The sequence below is a fragment of the Panulirus ornatus genome, chromosome 62 (genome assembly GCF_036320965.1).
Source record: "Panulirus ornatus isolate Po-2019 chromosome 62, ASM3632096v1, whole genome shotgun sequence".
In the NCBI taxonomy this organism is placed as follows: domain Eukaryota; kingdom Metazoa; phylum Arthropoda; class Malacostraca; order Decapoda; family Palinuridae; genus Panulirus; species Panulirus ornatus.
The window spans coordinates 14,231,542-14,249,853 of NC_092285.1; the positions used below are offsets into that span (position 1 = coordinate 14,231,542).

General features: G+C 41.9%; 2 protein-coding genes across 5 annotated transcripts in view; one reads left to right on the plus strand and one right to left on the minus strand.

Annotated features, from left to right (window-relative positions):
- The window catches only part of LOC139745703 (uncharacterized), a 96,579-nt gene extending 79,955 nt beyond the window's left edge, over positions 1-16,624 (minus strand). The window contains 8 exon segments of the mRNA XM_071656141.1: positions 12,665-12,802; positions 13,028-13,131; positions 13,727-13,889; positions 14,020-14,109; positions 14,344-14,443; positions 14,735-14,762; positions 14,929-15,506; positions 16,470-16,624. Of these exon segments, the coding sequence (XP_071512242.1) occupies positions 12,665-12,802; positions 13,028-13,131; positions 13,727-13,889; positions 14,020-14,109; positions 14,344-14,443; positions 14,735-14,762; positions 14,929-15,436 (1,131 nt within the window). The 5' untranslated portion in view covers positions 15,437-15,506; positions 16,470-16,624.
- The window catches only part of LOC139745747 (DNA polymerase lambda-like), a 305,248-nt gene that overhangs the window by 103,785 nt on the left and 183,151 nt on the right, over positions 1-18,312 (plus strand). The window lies entirely within an intron of this gene.

Below are 18,312 nucleotides of genomic sequence, written 5' to 3' on the forward strand. Positions count from 1 at the left end.
TCCTAAAGCTTCTGCAAGTCATATATAACATTGTACTCTCTCTCTCTCTCTCTCTCTCTCTCTCTCTCTCTCTCTCTCTCTCTCTCTCTCTCTCTCTCTCTCTCTCTCTCTCTCTCTCTCATCGTGGTATCATGGAGAACATCTGCAAAGTTTGTTATAGTTTGTCAAGCCTGGATGGTTGAAGGAAACGACTCCAAAATGAAATACGTTCATGTAAACATTCATTATGTTCTGTTATGGTACCATTGTGAAGAGTAATGTTTACGTACACCAGCTTCCCTCTCATGCGTAAAGGAGAGTAAACAGTGACAGGAGATTGACTGATGAATATCCATATTGAAATACATCATCATAACACACATCATCCCTACCACCCACAATAATGATCTACTTCACTATTTAACAATCTCCCTTTATTCATTTTCCTATACCATTCACAAAACAAAATCATATATACACGTATAAGAAAGCGGTCACCATCAATCAATGTAGTACTTTGAAATTTGCATTTTATATTGAACTATATGAAATATTCAGGACAGAGAGGAAATGATAGAGGAGCTGGTGGATGATGAGTCACAGATGTTGTTCAACAGAATAGTTCAAGATCTTCAAGTATGTCACGTCGTTTTGCACAGAAACTAGGAATGTGCACGTCACAAAAACCTTCATGAAACGAAAAGTCGACATTCTTATTTTGCTTATTAGACTAAGTACCGGATTGACCAAGTCCTTGCACATAACCACCTCTTCCTGACCCAGGGAACGATAATTACCAAGAATCTCTTGTCATCATACAAACAGTACAAACGATGCGCCACGCACAGAGCGGCAAGTGGAGGAACTACGTGGCCAGACGTAGCTACCTACAAACTTCTTCAAGTGGCAGTAAGGAGACGGAGGCCATGGCCTGGCTAGTCCGACACTGATGCATTGTAACCCTATCACTCAGCTGACTGACCCTAGTAATGTGAACATGAGAACCAACCAGGGATAACTAGATATAAAGTATTCATACATGAAGTACTATTGTGACGTTGTGATATGATACTCACACGTACGAACAAACTCACGCACTTATAAAAACTCGGCAAGAGAGCAGCGCAGGCGCGCACGGGTTCTCGTTGCCTTCAGCACAGGGGAGCCAAAAATAAGAATTTCCACGATCTGGCCAGTGTGCAGGGTGGGAAATCCTAAAGGAGCTGGGATAGCTGGCACAGTAACAACCTCGGCATCTGTAATGTAAGACACACACTGTTCTAATTTCAGAGGTGGCTCGTGTGTGTGTGTGTGTGTGTGTGTGTGTGTGTGTGTGTGTGGTGTACATCTGGGTGTTTCGCTCCGAGTAAATGTACATGTACGTGTACGTATATATGGGTGTATAATCATCCACTTTTCTATACATGCTTTTGTGCAAGACAGAGATGGGGACCCGTTCGCAGCGATCCACACGAGGCTTAAACAAAAAGAGATAGCTGGCCTGGAACGTGGTGAGAGGTAGAGGCCTGGAACGCGGTGAGAGGTAGAGGCCTGGAAGCCACTGCGGAACTTTGTGATATATAATGCAGCAATCTATGCTCATCATGAGGGTGGTGGGTGTTTCCTGCTCATCGTACAAGCCTCACAGCGAAGTCCTGTAACAGAGAGGAAAAAAGAAATGATATAATCAGAAGACATAATGCACGACACATGAACATCATCCACAACACATACACAAAGACTTTGATGATGACATCAACAACGCTGAACATCATTTACAGTTCCAGCTCATGTAAACAATAGCTTGATTTTCTCAAGAGGAGAACCATGTTGGTACATGAATACTTCTTTGTCTCAAATATCTTCCATATTGCTCAGCTTAACGACGTAACATTAAAAACAGACGACTGAGCCTTAGAGGAAAAGTCCTCGCTTGGCTCCTTCCTATTCCTTCCACTGGAAAGTAATAGCAAAGGAGGGGAGGAGTACCATCACCCCGCTACCGCCCCACTTAGTCGCATTCTACGATGTGCAGGAGATACGTAGGCAGTTCTGTCCTGTGGTACAATGTAGAGTGGAGTTTGAATGTGAGAAGAAGAATATGCTAAGATGTAGATCATCTTACGAACATCGCATCAAAACAAACAGTCAAGGTAGTAGACAAGATACAGTCAAGGTAGTAGACAAGATACAGTCAAGGTAGTAGACAAGATACAGTCAAGGTAGTAGACAAGATTTGAGAAAGCCAATGCAGCAGCACGTTGTGAAGTTTACAATAACATAGAAGCTGAGAGAGGGTTCATTCTGCCTTGAAGTTCATTAAATGTGATCTGAATATATCAAAGGAAAGGAGTAAGTAAAGATAACTTCCTGGAAGTTTGTTGTTATTGTCACTCGGGAGTGTTTATAATGGAAGGACACTGTGGCATCATTAAGAAATAACGACATAAAATATAAGAGTTAACTGAGGTATTGGGGAAACCAAATAAACATCTAGGAAGCCATAATGAAAATTGTGAAGAGGAAAACAGAAGATTAAAATATGAAATCAAATGTTAATTCCATAGTAAGGGTCAGCTAGAACCAATTTGAATATGACTAAACACCACGAGAGCTGCGGGTGACCAAGAAGACTGAGGAAGTGTCTGACTAAATCAAGGACTGAGTTGTGTTGGGAACTCACTGAGGAAAATCAATGGGAGATCAAACCAAGGCAGAGCATCTGGAATGAAACGCAAAAATGTGAAAAAGTTATGTTCAAGTGAACCATAAGGCTTCTAAATAGAACAATCATAACTCCATAAGTTATGGCCTCCCGGGGCCACATCAGGTATTACTGAGAAGAAAGACAATTGTTGATGGTGTTCAAGTTGGATGAGGACTACGTTGACAATTGAGAAGACAGGGCAAGAAGGGGAGGAAACAAAATAGGGAAATCATAAGAAACAAAAGACGTGGAAATTACAATGACAAAAATTGATCAAACATGAAGAAATCATGAGAAACACAAGAGAAGATAAGTAAAGCTTTCTTTCAGAAAAGGATAGAAAGACCAAGTAATGGTAAGAGGAAACAAATATATTTGCTTGTCCTGTAAGCATTGTAGAATGGTTATGATAAAGCTAAGTAAAGCTTACTACCTCAAGGTAAAGTTCCACGGAAATAAAGAGCATACATCTAGATGTCTCACTATTCATAATAATCAACCCAAGAAAACAGCCTCGCACCTACATACTTAATACCAACAACGGACACACGCGATAGCGAGAGGGAAGACTCAGTGAGAGGCTTCAATACTTGCACTGCATCAGTAAGGAAATGTCTTCAACTTCCAGTAGCTACCAGTGCACAAGGTTCTTCATGTAGTTCATCAGAGGAACAGTAACACTGGGGGAAGCGTCCATAATACTTAATGACGACAATAGACAGTTATGAAAAAAGATGTGATGAATTGCATCAATCACATGTTTCTCCAATGTTCCTGAAGCTACCTTGCTAAACTGAAATATATATATATATATATATATATTTGTTTCCTTTGCGACCCACGATTCACGTGGGTCCAGCTTCGAGTCCCAGACATGCGAACCGGCGACCCGACTCATTTATCGCCATTTTTGGTTGGTCAGAAGGTGTACATAACCGGCTGGTGCATACTGAGTGTGTGTGTGTGTGTGTGTGTGTGTGTGTGTCCCTGATGTGGGCATTTTGTCTTCCCACAAAACTATAATCCTGAGTTAGTTGATGATATTCTCTTTTATTTTACAAAGAAATATTTATGGAACTATTTCCTAGATGAACTAATCCAGTGGATGATAGAATGAATCTTGTGCAAAGTTGTACTTGGTTTACAGTATGTCACAAGTGGTAGTATGTCACAAGTTGTGCGTTTTCCCATTTATAGTCATGATATATTTTCGTCAGATATTTTCTTGTGGTTAAGTCTCAATACAGCATTGCATCTGGGAAACCCAATACTAAACATCATCATACAAGACTTTTCCAGTTGTAGATGTTGAACAATCCTTTATATAACTCTGTGTCTCCCTCTTTCTATACACACACACACACACACACACACACACACACATATATATATATATATATATATATATATATATATATATATATATCACGAGCCAATTTCTATGAAACAGTCCTTGTACCGCCCACGCCCTTTCTAAGGCTGTAGACGCCTTTGGAGTGAGGATACCTGCCAGTGATACAGCTTCGTAAGTGAAGACATTTTCGCTAAACGTTATCATCTTGTTATTTTCCTGAAGTAAATCATAAGCACTGGGATGAATGAAATGGTATAGATAAAAATCGTATGCTTTACTAGAGCTAACCTAAGGACGAGAAAGATATATATATAAGAGAAGTAAATGAAACACATTAAGTTTGGGAAATTATTTATATTGATATCTGCATACTGCTCTTTGATCCAGTAAGGATGGAAGGTGTATAGCAAGTTATCATGTAATTTGATACATTGTACTGTACTGACTTGTCATTTATATATCAACATAAATTGGCAAGCTCTGATAGTTGTAATTGTTTATATAATATAAAAACAGTGAGGCACAGAAGTAGTATGAATGAAATATTTTATACTATCAGCTTGGAAGTACATTTCTTAAGCCTCCGAAAATATTGTAGCCTTCCTTATGCAACTAACACACACCGACATCGTTTCTTTAGGTTTTATATAGAATTATCACGGGATTTGGTACATCTTCCTTCCCTTATATAAGGTATTCAGGTCTTCTTTGTCTCTCTCTTCTCTTGCTTTAGGCAGATGCCTCCAACTCCTGCTGCGCCTTACGGAACTTAGCCAGGTTCATGGCAGCGATCTCCTCGGCCTCCTCGATCTGCCGCTTGTAGGTCTTGATCTTCTGCTGGAGCTTGTCAACCAGGTCCTGCATCCTCTCGTGGTTCTTCTTGTCCTCATCGGCCTGGAAGGACAGTTCCTTGATGCGCCTCTCGCACTTCCTCAGGTTCTTCTGGGCATCAGAGTGGCGACGAGCCTCATCGTCCAGCTGGCTCTCCAGTTCCTTAACGCGGCCTTCCAGTTTACCAAGGGCTTTCTTGCTGGCCTTAGCAGCATAGCTCTCGCTCTCCTCAAGCTTGAGCTGCAGATCCTTCACGGAAGCCTCTAAGCTCTTGCGCGTCTTCTCCAAAGTCTGGGAGTGTTCTTGTTCAGCGCGGAGTTCATCAGCCAGACGGGCGGCGTCAACCATGGCCTTCTTGGCTTTGTCTTCGGAATTCTTGGCCTCGTTCAGCATATCTTCATAATCAGCCTGTGATAAGGAAAAGAATTAGAATAATTAGGGAGCGATATATATATATATATATATATATATATATATATATATATATATATATATATATATATATATATATATATATATATATATCAATGAATGCTTTTTGCTCTACATATCCAACTTTAAGAATGTGCATGACTTTTTTCTCGGAAGCTAAGTTCATCATATAATCTGCCAACATTGAACATAAGATAAAGTTAACACTTACATGAAGGGTCTGCCATTCTCCCTCAAGCTTCCTCTTGGAAATGGTGAGAGTGTTATACTGGTTGCTCAGGTTACCGTACTGCTCGCGGGCATCAGCAAGCTCAGACTCTGTCTGGCGACGTCCACGGTCCGACTGTTCCAGAAGAGTGCGGGATTCTTCTAGTTCACCGTACAGAGCATTGCCACGGCGTTCAGAGACAGTGTACTGTTCGCGGTACTCAGACGCAAGACGCTGTGCTTCTTCAACCTTAACTTGCAAGTCCTTAACCTCACCTTGAAGCTTCTTGTATCCCTTCTGGAGGTCGCCGTAAGCCTTGTTAGAGACATCGAGAGAGATTTCTAGCTCATTGATATCAGACTCGAGCTTCTTCTTCATGCGAAGGGCCTCAGCTTTGCTCTTAGCCTCAGCCTCAAGGGAAGCTTGCATGGACTCAATAGCACGAGCATGGCATTTACTGGAAAAACAGAAACATTCTTATATTGCTGAAAAAACTGACATAATATGAATGAATGATTAATCTCAAGATTTTAACACGAACATCATATATATAAAACCTTTTTACTTACCGAGTATTATCAAACTCCTCTTCCTTCTCCTGGATACGCTTGTCGATTTCCTGTTTCACCTGGCTAAGCTCGAGCTGAGAGCGAAGCACCTTGTTCTCTTCTTGTTCAAGGGCGGCTTCAGCTTCCTCAAGAGCTGCCTGGAGTTCTTCCTTCTCAATTTCGTACCGTTTGACGGTCTTCTGAAGGTCATGGTAGGAGCGGCCACTCTCTCCAATCTGGTCCATCAAATCCTTGATCTCATCACCAAGGTTCTTGTTCTCGCGGCGAACTCCGTCAACCTGCTCAAGGTTCTCTTCATAGGCGGCCTTGATGCGGAAGTGTTCAGTAGAATAGTTGCGACATTCCTTCTGAGAAGAGTCGAGTTCAGCAGCAAGGTCGTCAACCTTCATCTTACACTCTGCGATCATCCTATCGAAGTTCTTCTGCTTCTTTTCGGCGGCCAGAACCTGACCCTCGGCGCGCTCGACACCAATCAGCATATCATCGAGTTCTGCACCAAGCTTCTCCTTGGCCTTCTCTAAGCTCAAGTTCTTGATGTTCAGCTGTTCAATCTGAGTCTCAGCTTCGTCCAGGCGGGCGGCCAGCTTCAGACGAGCAGCTTCGATCTCCTCAGCGCGGGCCACACCCTCAGATTCATACCTCGAGCGCCACATCTGGGACTCAGCCTGCGCCTTGGACAGCAGACGCTGCATGTCAGCCTTGCCTTCGCTCTCTTCGTCAAGCTGCTCTCGGAGTCCATCAATATCGTGCTCGAGATTGCGGTACTTGCCCAGAAGAGTAGCACGTTCCTGTGGAGAGCCGGTACAGTGGGTAAATATTCATTAATGCACATTATAACATTGTGATTAGGATGAATAATGAACATACGTATTGTGACTACTGTGCGCTGCTTAGATCCAGAACATGCAGCAGTCGGCTGTAATTTCATACGCTGGGAAGTGATAGTTTGAAAACAAAGCCGAGAGATGACTTTATCTGAAACTACCATATTTAGCAAATTATCTTGTGGAAAGCTTTTTTCTCTCATCCGAGAAATTGGTGTAGACGAAATTCGACGATTTTATTTTTGTAATTTCTTTTTTTTGTGAGTGAGATGCAGGCAATGGTTGAAGTGGAAATAACTAGTTCTGGAAGTACCTTTAAGTGCAAGTGTTTCCAGTGCTGAAGATACCTAATGTGTAAATAACCCCACAGCTTACCTTGCCCTCCTCTTCCGCAAGCTTCTTACAATCATCCAACTGATTTGCAAGAGACAGTTTAACTTTGGACAACATCTCTATCTGGTTCCCGGCTTCTTCCAGCTGTCGTAGAAGATCTGCGTTCTCAACTGCAAGTTTCTTCTTGGCAACATCGAAGTCATTGAGAGTGCGGCTTGCTTCCTCGAACTTGGAGTGAGCATCGGTCATCTGCTGTTGTAGAGTCTTGATGACCTTGTCAGCGGCAGCCTGAAGTTGTAAATATAAGAGATAAGCAAATTTCTTGACTGGAGTTTTGATCTTATTAATAAGGATAATCAACATTATATATATATATATATATATATATATATATATATATATATATATATATATATATATATATAGTGAACATATGAACATTACCTTGTCACGGGCGAGGTTATCCATAGCTGCCTTAGCTTCATCAGCCTCACGCTTCAGGACGTCCTTCTCCTTCTCAGTCCTGTAATATAATCCAGGATCATTATACTCACAAGCACATGTCAATAGTAAGATCCTATAGTGTTAATTCACACGTATTACTCATATTCTGCACGGTATTTCTACTATTTTATAATATTAGTCCGTGTGTGTGTGTGTGTGTGTGTGTGTGTGTGTGTGTGTGTGCGTGTGTGAGACGCCATATATCTACCTGGCCTTCATCTTGGTCAGATGGTCGATCTGCTCGCTCATTTCACTAACTGCATCATTATGCTTCTTGCGAATAAGGCCAACTGCAGATTCATGCTGGATGTTAGTTTCCTCGTACTCACGGCGGAGCTTGGCTAATTCAGCTTCACGCTTCTTGTACAGTTCCACCTGAGCTGTGGTAGCTCCTCCAGCTTCTTCCAGACGATCGCTCAAGTCTGCAAGCTCGCGGGAAAGGTTGCTCTTGCCTTTCTCGGCCTTAGCCCTGGCCTGACGTTCGTGCTCAACCTCCTGTTCCAGGTCCTCGACGCGGGACTGCTGTTCCCTGACCTGCCTCTGGGCCCTGGAGAACTGAGCCTGGTCCTCTTCAAGTTTGTTAGCCAGTGAAGCGTAGTCCTTATCCTTACGCTGGATGGTACTCTCAACATCTCTGTAGTTACGTTCCAGGTCAGCAACACTTTCCTGAGTCAGCTTAAGGTCGCCCTCAACCTTCCTCTTGGCCTTGTCAGCATCATTCTTCAGTTTCTTCTCACGCTCGATGGAATCCTCCAGCTCATCTAAGGTCTGTTCCAGCTTGACCTTGATGTTATTGAGATGGTTGCATTTATCCTCAACTCCCTGGAAGTCCTCAGAAACCTTCTGACCCTGTTCCTGGGACTGCTTCTTTTCCTTGTTCATCCTGTTAAGGATTTCTTCTTGATGAGCAATTTCTTCTGTGAGGTTGTGAATCTGGTGATCCTTTGCGGCCTTCTCTTGCTCCAACTTCTGGAGTGAGAGCTCCATGTCTTCCAGGTCTCTCCTCATGTTTCCAACTTCATTTTCAGCCTTTTTCTTGTCCTGGAAGACGGAATTGCGGGATTCTTCTTGCTTCTGAAGGCGATCGGTGATTTCCTGAGGAAGAGAACGGAACAAATTAATTACTCGTAGAAAGGATCTCTAATTCTATTGTCTTATTACATGCAAAATCTATTGAGGAATTCTGGTATAATAACAGAATAAATGAATGATAAGAAGTAATAACATCTATGCATAAGATACTGATCAAACTTTTTCATGTTCTGTATATGTGTATTTCCAAGCGTGTTACTATTTTTTTGTGAATTACGGAGAGTTTTACTGTCATAAGGTCCTGACCCTTACTTGTGTCTTGTGTCCTGACCCTTACTTGTGTCTTGTGTCCTGAACCTTAATTGTGTTATTTCATGAATTTAACTTACGTTAAACTGGGCCTCTAGTTCTGCCTTCTGTGCCTGAACTTTGGCTTGCCTATCCAGAAATTCGGACATATTCCCTTGGCTTGCTTCGATTTCTTGTTTCAGATTGTTTCTTTCTTCCTGAAGAGACGAGTTCAAAGCTTCAAGCTCTTGACGAAGCTTCAGTTCATTCTCATAATCCTCCACAGCCTTAGCAGCCTTGTCCTTGAGGGCATTCATGACGTCCTCGATACGAGTTGTGTGAAGCAGAGGCTTCACCTTCTGCCACAGGTTGAACCATGACCAGCTCTGCATTTTCTGGAACTTCCTCAGGTTGCGTTGGACAACGACAAGGGCAACACGCTGCTCCTGCAACTTCACGTAACCCTTACGGCTGGTGAACCCACGCATCCAGGACTGCATCCAGGTGATGATCTTGCCCAGACGTGCGTCACGCAGTTCTTCCATGGTACCCAAGACACCAGCGCGGAAGAATACCTGTGGACACAAGCATATGGACGTTGCTCAAGCAGACCTGACAGACGTACAATACTTGATTAGTCTACATTGCTGGCTTCGCTTACTCGAAAATCTAGAAAACAAGGTTAGCGTATGTATTTACAAACATCATCTAAGAAAGTACGTAAAAGGTCGTTAGGAATTCGCTATATTTCCAGAAATTCCATCAAAGGCAAGACGTGATTGCCTTCCATGAGATGAATATTCCTATTTCATTGGTGATATTTTAGGTGGGTAGATTTACCTTCGTGTTGCCGAGACGGTACAGTTCCTCATCAAGACCAGACTTATCGAAGCAAGTCTTGGCGGCTGTCTTATTGTCTTCGATCGTGTCCATCTCTTTAGGAGCCAAGATTTTGTATCTAGGAAAGGACAAAGTTCGTCATTAAGTTTTCGGGTACATGCTGTATGCAATATTCTATACTACATTTTATATTAACAAAGGGGAAATACCCGTAAGGCTATGGAATTATAACCAATTCCCTTGTAAGTGAGGAGCCATGTTGATCTCCAAATGTGACTTTCTCTAGCTGTCATTTAGATACAGTTGGGAAAACTATGTAACTGAGCTCACCGGTGCCTGAAGTCGGGGTACACCATCCTGTTGGGGAAGCCCTTGCGACAGATACGGATGCCTTCAAGTACACCGTTACAGGTCAGCTGGTGCATGATCAGGGCTGCGTCAGTTGCACCTGATGAGGAAAAAGTTGTAGTGTAACGTAATGGCGAATCAAGCTTAAGCCTCGGACAAGTTAAAAGGAATGACATGAGAGTGTTCAGTGCGGAGCATAATGTCATGATTCTATAATATATGCCATGGGATGGGAAGTCTGAGAAAGTAAAAGGAGTGAATGCCTACAAAACATATGTTCTGCTGAGTGGGGTGATATCCAATAGATAAGAGAACCACTACTACTACTACAACAAGAGAGAGAGAGAGAGAGAGAGAGAGAGAGAGAGAGAGAGAGAGAGAGAGAGAGAGAGAGAGAGAGAGAGAGAGAGAGAGAGAGAGAGATTCATCTATGGCAAAGGAACTAGAATTGTCGTATGAGATCATCATTGCTACAGGTTTACTCTTAACCAACCTGGTGTCTTGGTCTCGTTGGGGACGATGCATCGGATGAAGTGGGGATGAGTAGCGTTCAGGGTCCTCATCAGGTTGTTCAGCTGATCCTGTAGAGGATAAACACAACAGTGAAAGTCAGTGCATGTTTAAAGATATGTTTATATCTACGGATAATTCAGCAAAACTACGAATGAATATGTTCCGAGGTTTTCTTAATAAGACTAAAATGCCTTCGATACTTTTTACGTAAGAAAAATATGATCAGTTATAAAAACCAAAAGTTACTTACCCTGTAGGCAGAAGACACGGTCTTGAAAGAACCAGACTTCTGGCCACGACCACCTGAAGGCATTAGATTATGGCACATCATACACAAGTACCTCCATCGAAAATATTATCAAAGGTATATTGTATCATCGTTATGAAAATCATACATATACAGATTTTTAACAATATAATTCAGATTATTGAGCAAGTAAAGGTAGGAAACTTTAGTCCTGTTCTGAAACTCTCAGCTTCCATAATGTAAACCAGTCAACCAAGTCTTTACTGATGGTTGGTTTATAATCTGTGAAGAGAGAAAAGTTTTTAGTCTAACTTGGGCATTTCATGGCAGAAATACTTATGGTCAATTTTCGCAAACGAATAAAGATATTCAAAATTATTCCATAATGTAAGTCAAATATTATACTGAAAACATATTGACTACAACTTAGCCAGATGATCTGCTGGCGGTTGTTAGGAATGAGTACTTACCACCTTTACTCTGTTCAGCCGGAGCTGACTGGCCGGGATGGTCAGCGAAGAGTGTGACAACAATATTGTTGCTCGCCTTCTTGAGCAGGTCGACCAGGGTGTCGTTCAGAGGATCCTTGTTCTTCTCGAGCCAGCCACTCAGGTTGTAGCTCACAGTACCGGCGTAGTGGACGATGGCGAAGTGGGACTCTGACTGTCCCGCCTTGGGGGGTTTGGGCTTGATGAAGACAGCAGACTTGCCAAGATGGTTGGCATTCAACTTCTCCTGGAAGGACTTGTCCGTAGCCTTGGGGAACATAGACTCTTCCTCGAGGATGGACAGAATACCCATTTTCTGTAGGAAGTGGACGTATTAATGCTCGTAAGATTAGTGAACATCACATGTATAGCATTATAATCATGCACCATATAGTATCCTCAGAGTGTCTCTCTCTTCTGGAGAATTACCTTCTCGAAAAGCTCGATGCAGGCCTGCAGATCCATACCGAAGTCCACGAAGGTCCAGTTGATGCCTTCCTTCTTGTACTCCTCCTGCTCCAGCACAAACATGTGATGGTTGAAGAACTGCTGCAGCTTCTCGTTACAGAAGTTGATGCAGATCTGCTCGAACCCGTTGTACTGTGAAAAGAATAAACAATGAATATCTGAATTTGTTCGAGATATCTCTTCCCGTTGGACGCATTTCTTATTGGTCAAAATAACAGACAACACCGTAAAAGCAAAAGTGTACTTAATCATCAGGATCAGGAATATGATTATATACTAATAACTTGGTTTAACACGCTTACGTCGAAGATCTCAAAGCCGGCAATGTCAAGCACACCGATGAAACTAGCTCGTTTCTGTCCAGTCTCCAGGGTCACGTTACACTTGACGACCAGCCACTTGAAGAGACGATCGAACAGGCCCTTAGCCATGGCACCGACGGAGTAGTAACACTGGTTGACGTTCATACCCTTGGCTACGAACTCAGCACCGACCTTGATCTTGGGCTTGGTGATGCAGCGGTAGAGATCAGCGCCGTCAACACCCAGCAACTTGGCAATTATTTCACCTTTCTGAAAGATATAAGTTGAAAATATTTACCTCTGAGGAATTTCCCAAACATACAAATAATATTGGTGAGCACAAGCCTCAGCAATATCAGTGTAAATCTGTAAAATATGAATGTAATAATAGCATTACCTCAGTGCCATCAGGTTCAGCCTGCTCCTCGCGACCCCTTTGCTTGAACTTGACCTCACCGAAGTGCATGACGATAGCAGTGACCTTGTAGATCTCTTCAACCTCCTGAGGACTGAAGCCCAGAATGTCGAAGGCGTCCTGTAGGGATGAAAAGTAAATACTATACCTTCAGAAACACATACATGGGAAAATGGTACTTTGATTAAGGATGTTGAGACTAGGTATAATTTGACGTAAGAAAATATACAGTAGGTTGTCCCCAGTCAACCTTGACTGATCGCATGAAAGTTTGAAGATCTGATATTGTGAACAGTAGCAGCGACGGTGAGCTTCACTTAACTACACAAAGTTCCCACCACTCACGTGACAGAACTGCATGTCCTCCTTGTCGTCGATGGAGGGGACAGTGACCTTGCCCTGGGACACGTAGTGATAATCGTAGATGTCGTTGCTAAGGAAACACGTGGCTGTAGATAAAGGAAGTAATACATGAAGGCAATGGATCCAAAATATCGGAAGTATTTCGTACGTGATTTCATATAAAAGAACATCCTACATCAAAGTTATAAATGGTAATTTGGTACTTCCCATGAAAGCACTTGAAATATTCAGCAGGACTGACTGTTGTCCTAAATGTCACACTAAGATATTCACAAACTATTCAGGTTTTAACGACAAAAAGACTCATTTTTGTGTCGAGTTCAGAGTGCAAATGATTGCCATGATATTGACATAACTTCTAAACAATTCAAATTCGGCCATGTATAAGGCAGTGTTTAATAGGAACTTAATAAGATGGCGTTATTACCCAGTGGAAGAGAATGCTATTAGATATCCAATGTGTTGCCATACACAAATTACATTAAATATATCAGGGAGAGTGAATACTGACAATCTTAAATCATACTGATCTGATGGGAAATGCAGTTTTGAACCAGTCAAAAAGACATAAAAGAACGTAAAAATTCTTCTTTTTTACTTAAAATAATTCTTATCCATACATATTTGTTACGCATTGGAAGGCGAGAAGTAAGTATAGATAACTGCGAAAAAATTACTTACTTTTGATCATCTCAATCTGGTCGGACATCATCTCGTAGAAGATGTGGTAGGATCTCTCCAGGGACTGCTGGGAGATGACACGAGCCTTCTCCAGCAGGTAGACCTCAATGTCAGCACCAGACAGCTTGCCATTGGGTTGGAAGTGGATACGGATGAACTTACCCTGTGTGGTAAATGATTAAGAGTCAAATTAGGTCGACCAACAAAGGCTCATGGAGAATAAGAACATATTGTGAATTACTTGGTGTGGTAATATTTTGTGTCATCAGAGATGGAGTTGAAGGTGTACTTACAAAGCGGGAGGAGTTGTCGTTACGGACGGTCTTGGCGTTACCGAAGGCCTCCAGTACGGGGTTGGTCTGGATGATCTGGTCCTCCAGGTTCTGCAGGCAAGTGTCATAAATACTTTACTAACACGTCTCCCAAGACAGTAGGTAATGCTGCACTACATGTCGGTCAGCAATAGTGATTCAAGTGAGACATAAGGATAAGGATGCACAATATTACATGACTAATATCACTGCAAGTAATGAGACTTGCCACTAAAGAACTAATCAGTTGGTGTATGTCATTCTCAGGCAGCCTAGACCACTGGAAGCCACTGGTGGTATTATTACCTGTTTCTTTTCCTCAGTCTTCTTGGTGGTGGCGCCGACGTTGGCGAAGTATGAGAGTACCTTCTTGGTGTTCTCAGTCTTGCCAGCACCTGACTCACCACTGTAGTGAACAACATGGTTTTTGAATGAGTGGAAGATGTAATATGGTTCGAACATGAATAAGTAAAGGTAAAAGAAATAAAACATTAGATTTCCACCGCACAGTAAAACGTAATGTAAGATTTATATTTCACAAACGATAGTAACTAAAATTTACGTTTAACAAGGATTTAAGCTAGATGTATTTTGCTCATAAAGGATGTGTGTGTGTGTGTGTGTGTGTGTGTGTATGTGTGTGTGTGTGTGTGTGTGTGTGTGTGTACTGATGCTTTAGAAGGAAAGAATAACTTACGTGATAAGCATAGACTGGTTTTCGCCCACTGCAAGGAAATCGAGAATATTTCAGTACATGTTTTAATAACTTTAATAAAAGAAAGAAAATCCAATATTGTATTTTATATGATACTATTATAAATCCTAAGACTAAAATTAGGTCAAGATTTTTTCTTCATCTCATTATAAGTTTTATACAAATGTCACACTTACGCTGCATCATGTTCATGTAGGCGCCGTCAGCGATGGCGAAGAGATGAGGAGGTACCTCATTACGCCTCTTGCCCTGGTAGATCTTGACCACACGGTTGGTGTAGATGGGGTAGCGCTTGTAGGGGTTGATGGCGATACAGAAGAGGCCGGAGTAGGTGTAGATGAGTCTGGCGACGTAGCGAGACTTCAGGTTGTAGAAGACAGAGGCATCGTTGAGGTAGGTCAAGTTGGACATGTCCTCACATTTCTCGTACTTGGGAGGGTTGACCTGCTGGACGAGATCCTTCTTCCAGTTCTTGGTCTCACCACCAGCATAGACGCTAATAAGGTCGCCCTTGGTGCCCTGGATCTCACCCTCGAGAAAGCCTTCCTTGTCGTCTGGGATCCAGCAGGACTTCTTGGGGTCGTAAGGCTTGGTGGCATCCTGCATCTTCATCTCCATGGAGATGAACAGGAACTCTGTGGGGTCGGGGTCAGGACCCGTGCTCTTCTTGACGTGGCCAGGCATGATGGTGGTAGGTGCCTAAAGTTGTCGAAGTGGGTCTTTGAACTGGATGGTGGAGTTGTTCTGATTAATCCTGGAACAAGAAATAAAGATATATGGAAGCATTTTGTCACAAATGGAACCATAGGACCTGAGTATTTAAGACACTGCAACAATGGTCAAGTTACTGTCGCCTTCCTAAGTACATTCTAGGAATTATCTTATAATAAGGTTCTCCTTCCATGAAGCAATGGTGCTTAAATATTTGCACTCCATTAACGAAAAGCTCTGTTCTTGGAGTAATCTCTGGTTTAGCACAAATTTATGATGTGCTATAGTACCATCATACGTTTAGTAACACAAATCGTTTAGCATTATAGTTTCCCTTGACTAGTATTTGCTGTGCTCGTCTCTGTCGTGTAGACTAAGACAAGGTTCAACAAAGCGCTTGTGCTGGCCATACACACTTCCTGACACAACTGATATGGCCATGCCTGTCAACAGCTAGTTCATACAGGTGCCTTAAACTGAGACGAAACCTTCCAATATTTTGTGGTTATATATGGTGTAGCTCTCAAAGTTAGCCTGATGTAAAGTAATGTGAACATTTGTTGCCCATTACATGATGAATAGTTTGAAGAACAATATCTACTGAAAGATAGGTATAGTTCAGCTTTAAGATACAATTGATATATATATATATATATATATATATATATATATATATATATATATATATATATATATATATATATATATATATTATATTATATATATATATATATATATATATATATATATATATATATATATATATATATATATATATATATATCCCACAAATAATAAAACTTTATTTTCTGTCATAATATAAGAGACACAGTCAACGCCTAAGACCCAGACTGTGTACTTTGATGGTGTAGCAATAAGTCCAATCATCATCAAAGTACAATCAACAATGATGAAAGCGCAGGTAACTTGCGTACACAGCGGCCAGGCTTCAGAATATAAATCACAAATGTTCTAGTATGATAAACTACCACAATGTAGGACTTACGACACGCTTCACTGCACTACTACCTCCACGACACCACCACCGTCTCAAGCACCCACCCGAGCGCGTCTGGAGCTGAGCGGCTAAGCGTCTAGCCTGGTAAGTTAGTCCCACCAGGAAAAACGGGGAGCGGTTGCGAGGGGGGGTTTGGCAAGTTCCTTACCTTCCAAAATAGCGCGCGAAGCGGACGCGCTGACCATCGCCGCAGCTTCGAACCTGCAAACCACAATAGTCAGGCATGTTGTGTTTGCTTACGTGTATGACACTCCAGGTTTACATTACCAGCGAGGAAGGTGTCTCTCTATACCTACAAACGGACCGTATACGACTGAATGCATGCATTACCATATGCATTCATGCGTGCATTAACATCCATGCACAGTTTGACTTGCAAGTACTTTTTGGTCATACAGGGGCGAAGAGCCGAGTGTATACCCGAGCTAAGGAGGAGGCCACACCTCCCATGGCTGCCACAGATACTCTCAGATACTGAGTATCTTTTCCATGAATCCACATAAGGAAAAGATATCCCCCAGGTACAAAGTATCTTTATCATGGATCCATATGCATACAACGATACCCTGAGGTGGGAGAGTATTTTGTTGATAACATTAATCAAGTGATTACCACAATCATCAGAGTTGTCGTCACTGAAACAATGAAACTCAAGAAAAATTCGTCGTTATAATCCTGAGCGGTGAAAATAACACAATTATTTCATTGGTCACTTTTCATTAACCGCTGAAAACTTTAATCATAGATACATACATATACATTTATTCATTCCTTAATCAAACATGTATACACATCTCTTCATCCCTTCAATTAACTAACTTTAAATCATACATACACATTCATTAATCCCTTCCAATAACTAAAAATTTACAATCATTGCAAAAAATAAGTAATGATCACAATTTCTCCATTATTATTTACTGGGAGAGAGTTGACAGTCTTGGGAGCCATGTAGACGACCCTTCCTCTACTGTACCTGGACAACTACAACGTACCAGTTTAGTCTGTAAAATCAGAATAATGTTGAAGAATTTCCTGTTAATATTGGACGACTGTCTGTCATCCGATACAACACAGAAACCGGTCAAAGCCGTCTCTGACGGAAGGAAAATGGGATGAAGGATGAATGACAGTATGGACGTCTACCATTAGGGCTATAAGCTTGGTTCTCACCTAAAGTGATCAACATTGTTATAATGAGAACAAGGAATGTGATACACATAACCAGGATGACATGTTGTAAACAACCTTATCAGGACAGAAACGATAGTGAAGATATTTGTACACAATGGTCTGCAGAGGAGGCCCACTTGATACATGTATATTCACATGTATATTACTGGATGTATGCTGGATGTATCAATAATTCGTACGTAGAAAAAAGGTTTTTGCTTTCGGTCCTACAGAGCTTCCTAATCCGTCCATGAAACAGAGGAATGGTACTGTGTTCTTCCCACTGACTGTGAAGCCGAATGGAACACTGAACAAGCGAGTGGAACCTTCATGTTGTGGGCAGATGGGTGGTTTCCACAGTGGATGTTATCCTTCAAGCAAGGTTGACCATCTCGCACTCAAACCATCTTTAATCATGGTCGAGAAGATTGTTGAAGTATTCAGTAATATCCTGACCATCACACTAATTGTGTTTTTTTATATCTAAGTTTACCGGACATCACGGGCAATTATATGTAATAATCATGCACGCAATGACCACAGGCCCCGCCTACGGTTGGAAGCCACATGGGTGTTCAGCCGGCCCGTGCGTGCGCCACAGTCATCAACGCTACACGTGTCACCATCATGTTCAAATGTTACACTCCACTTTCAACAT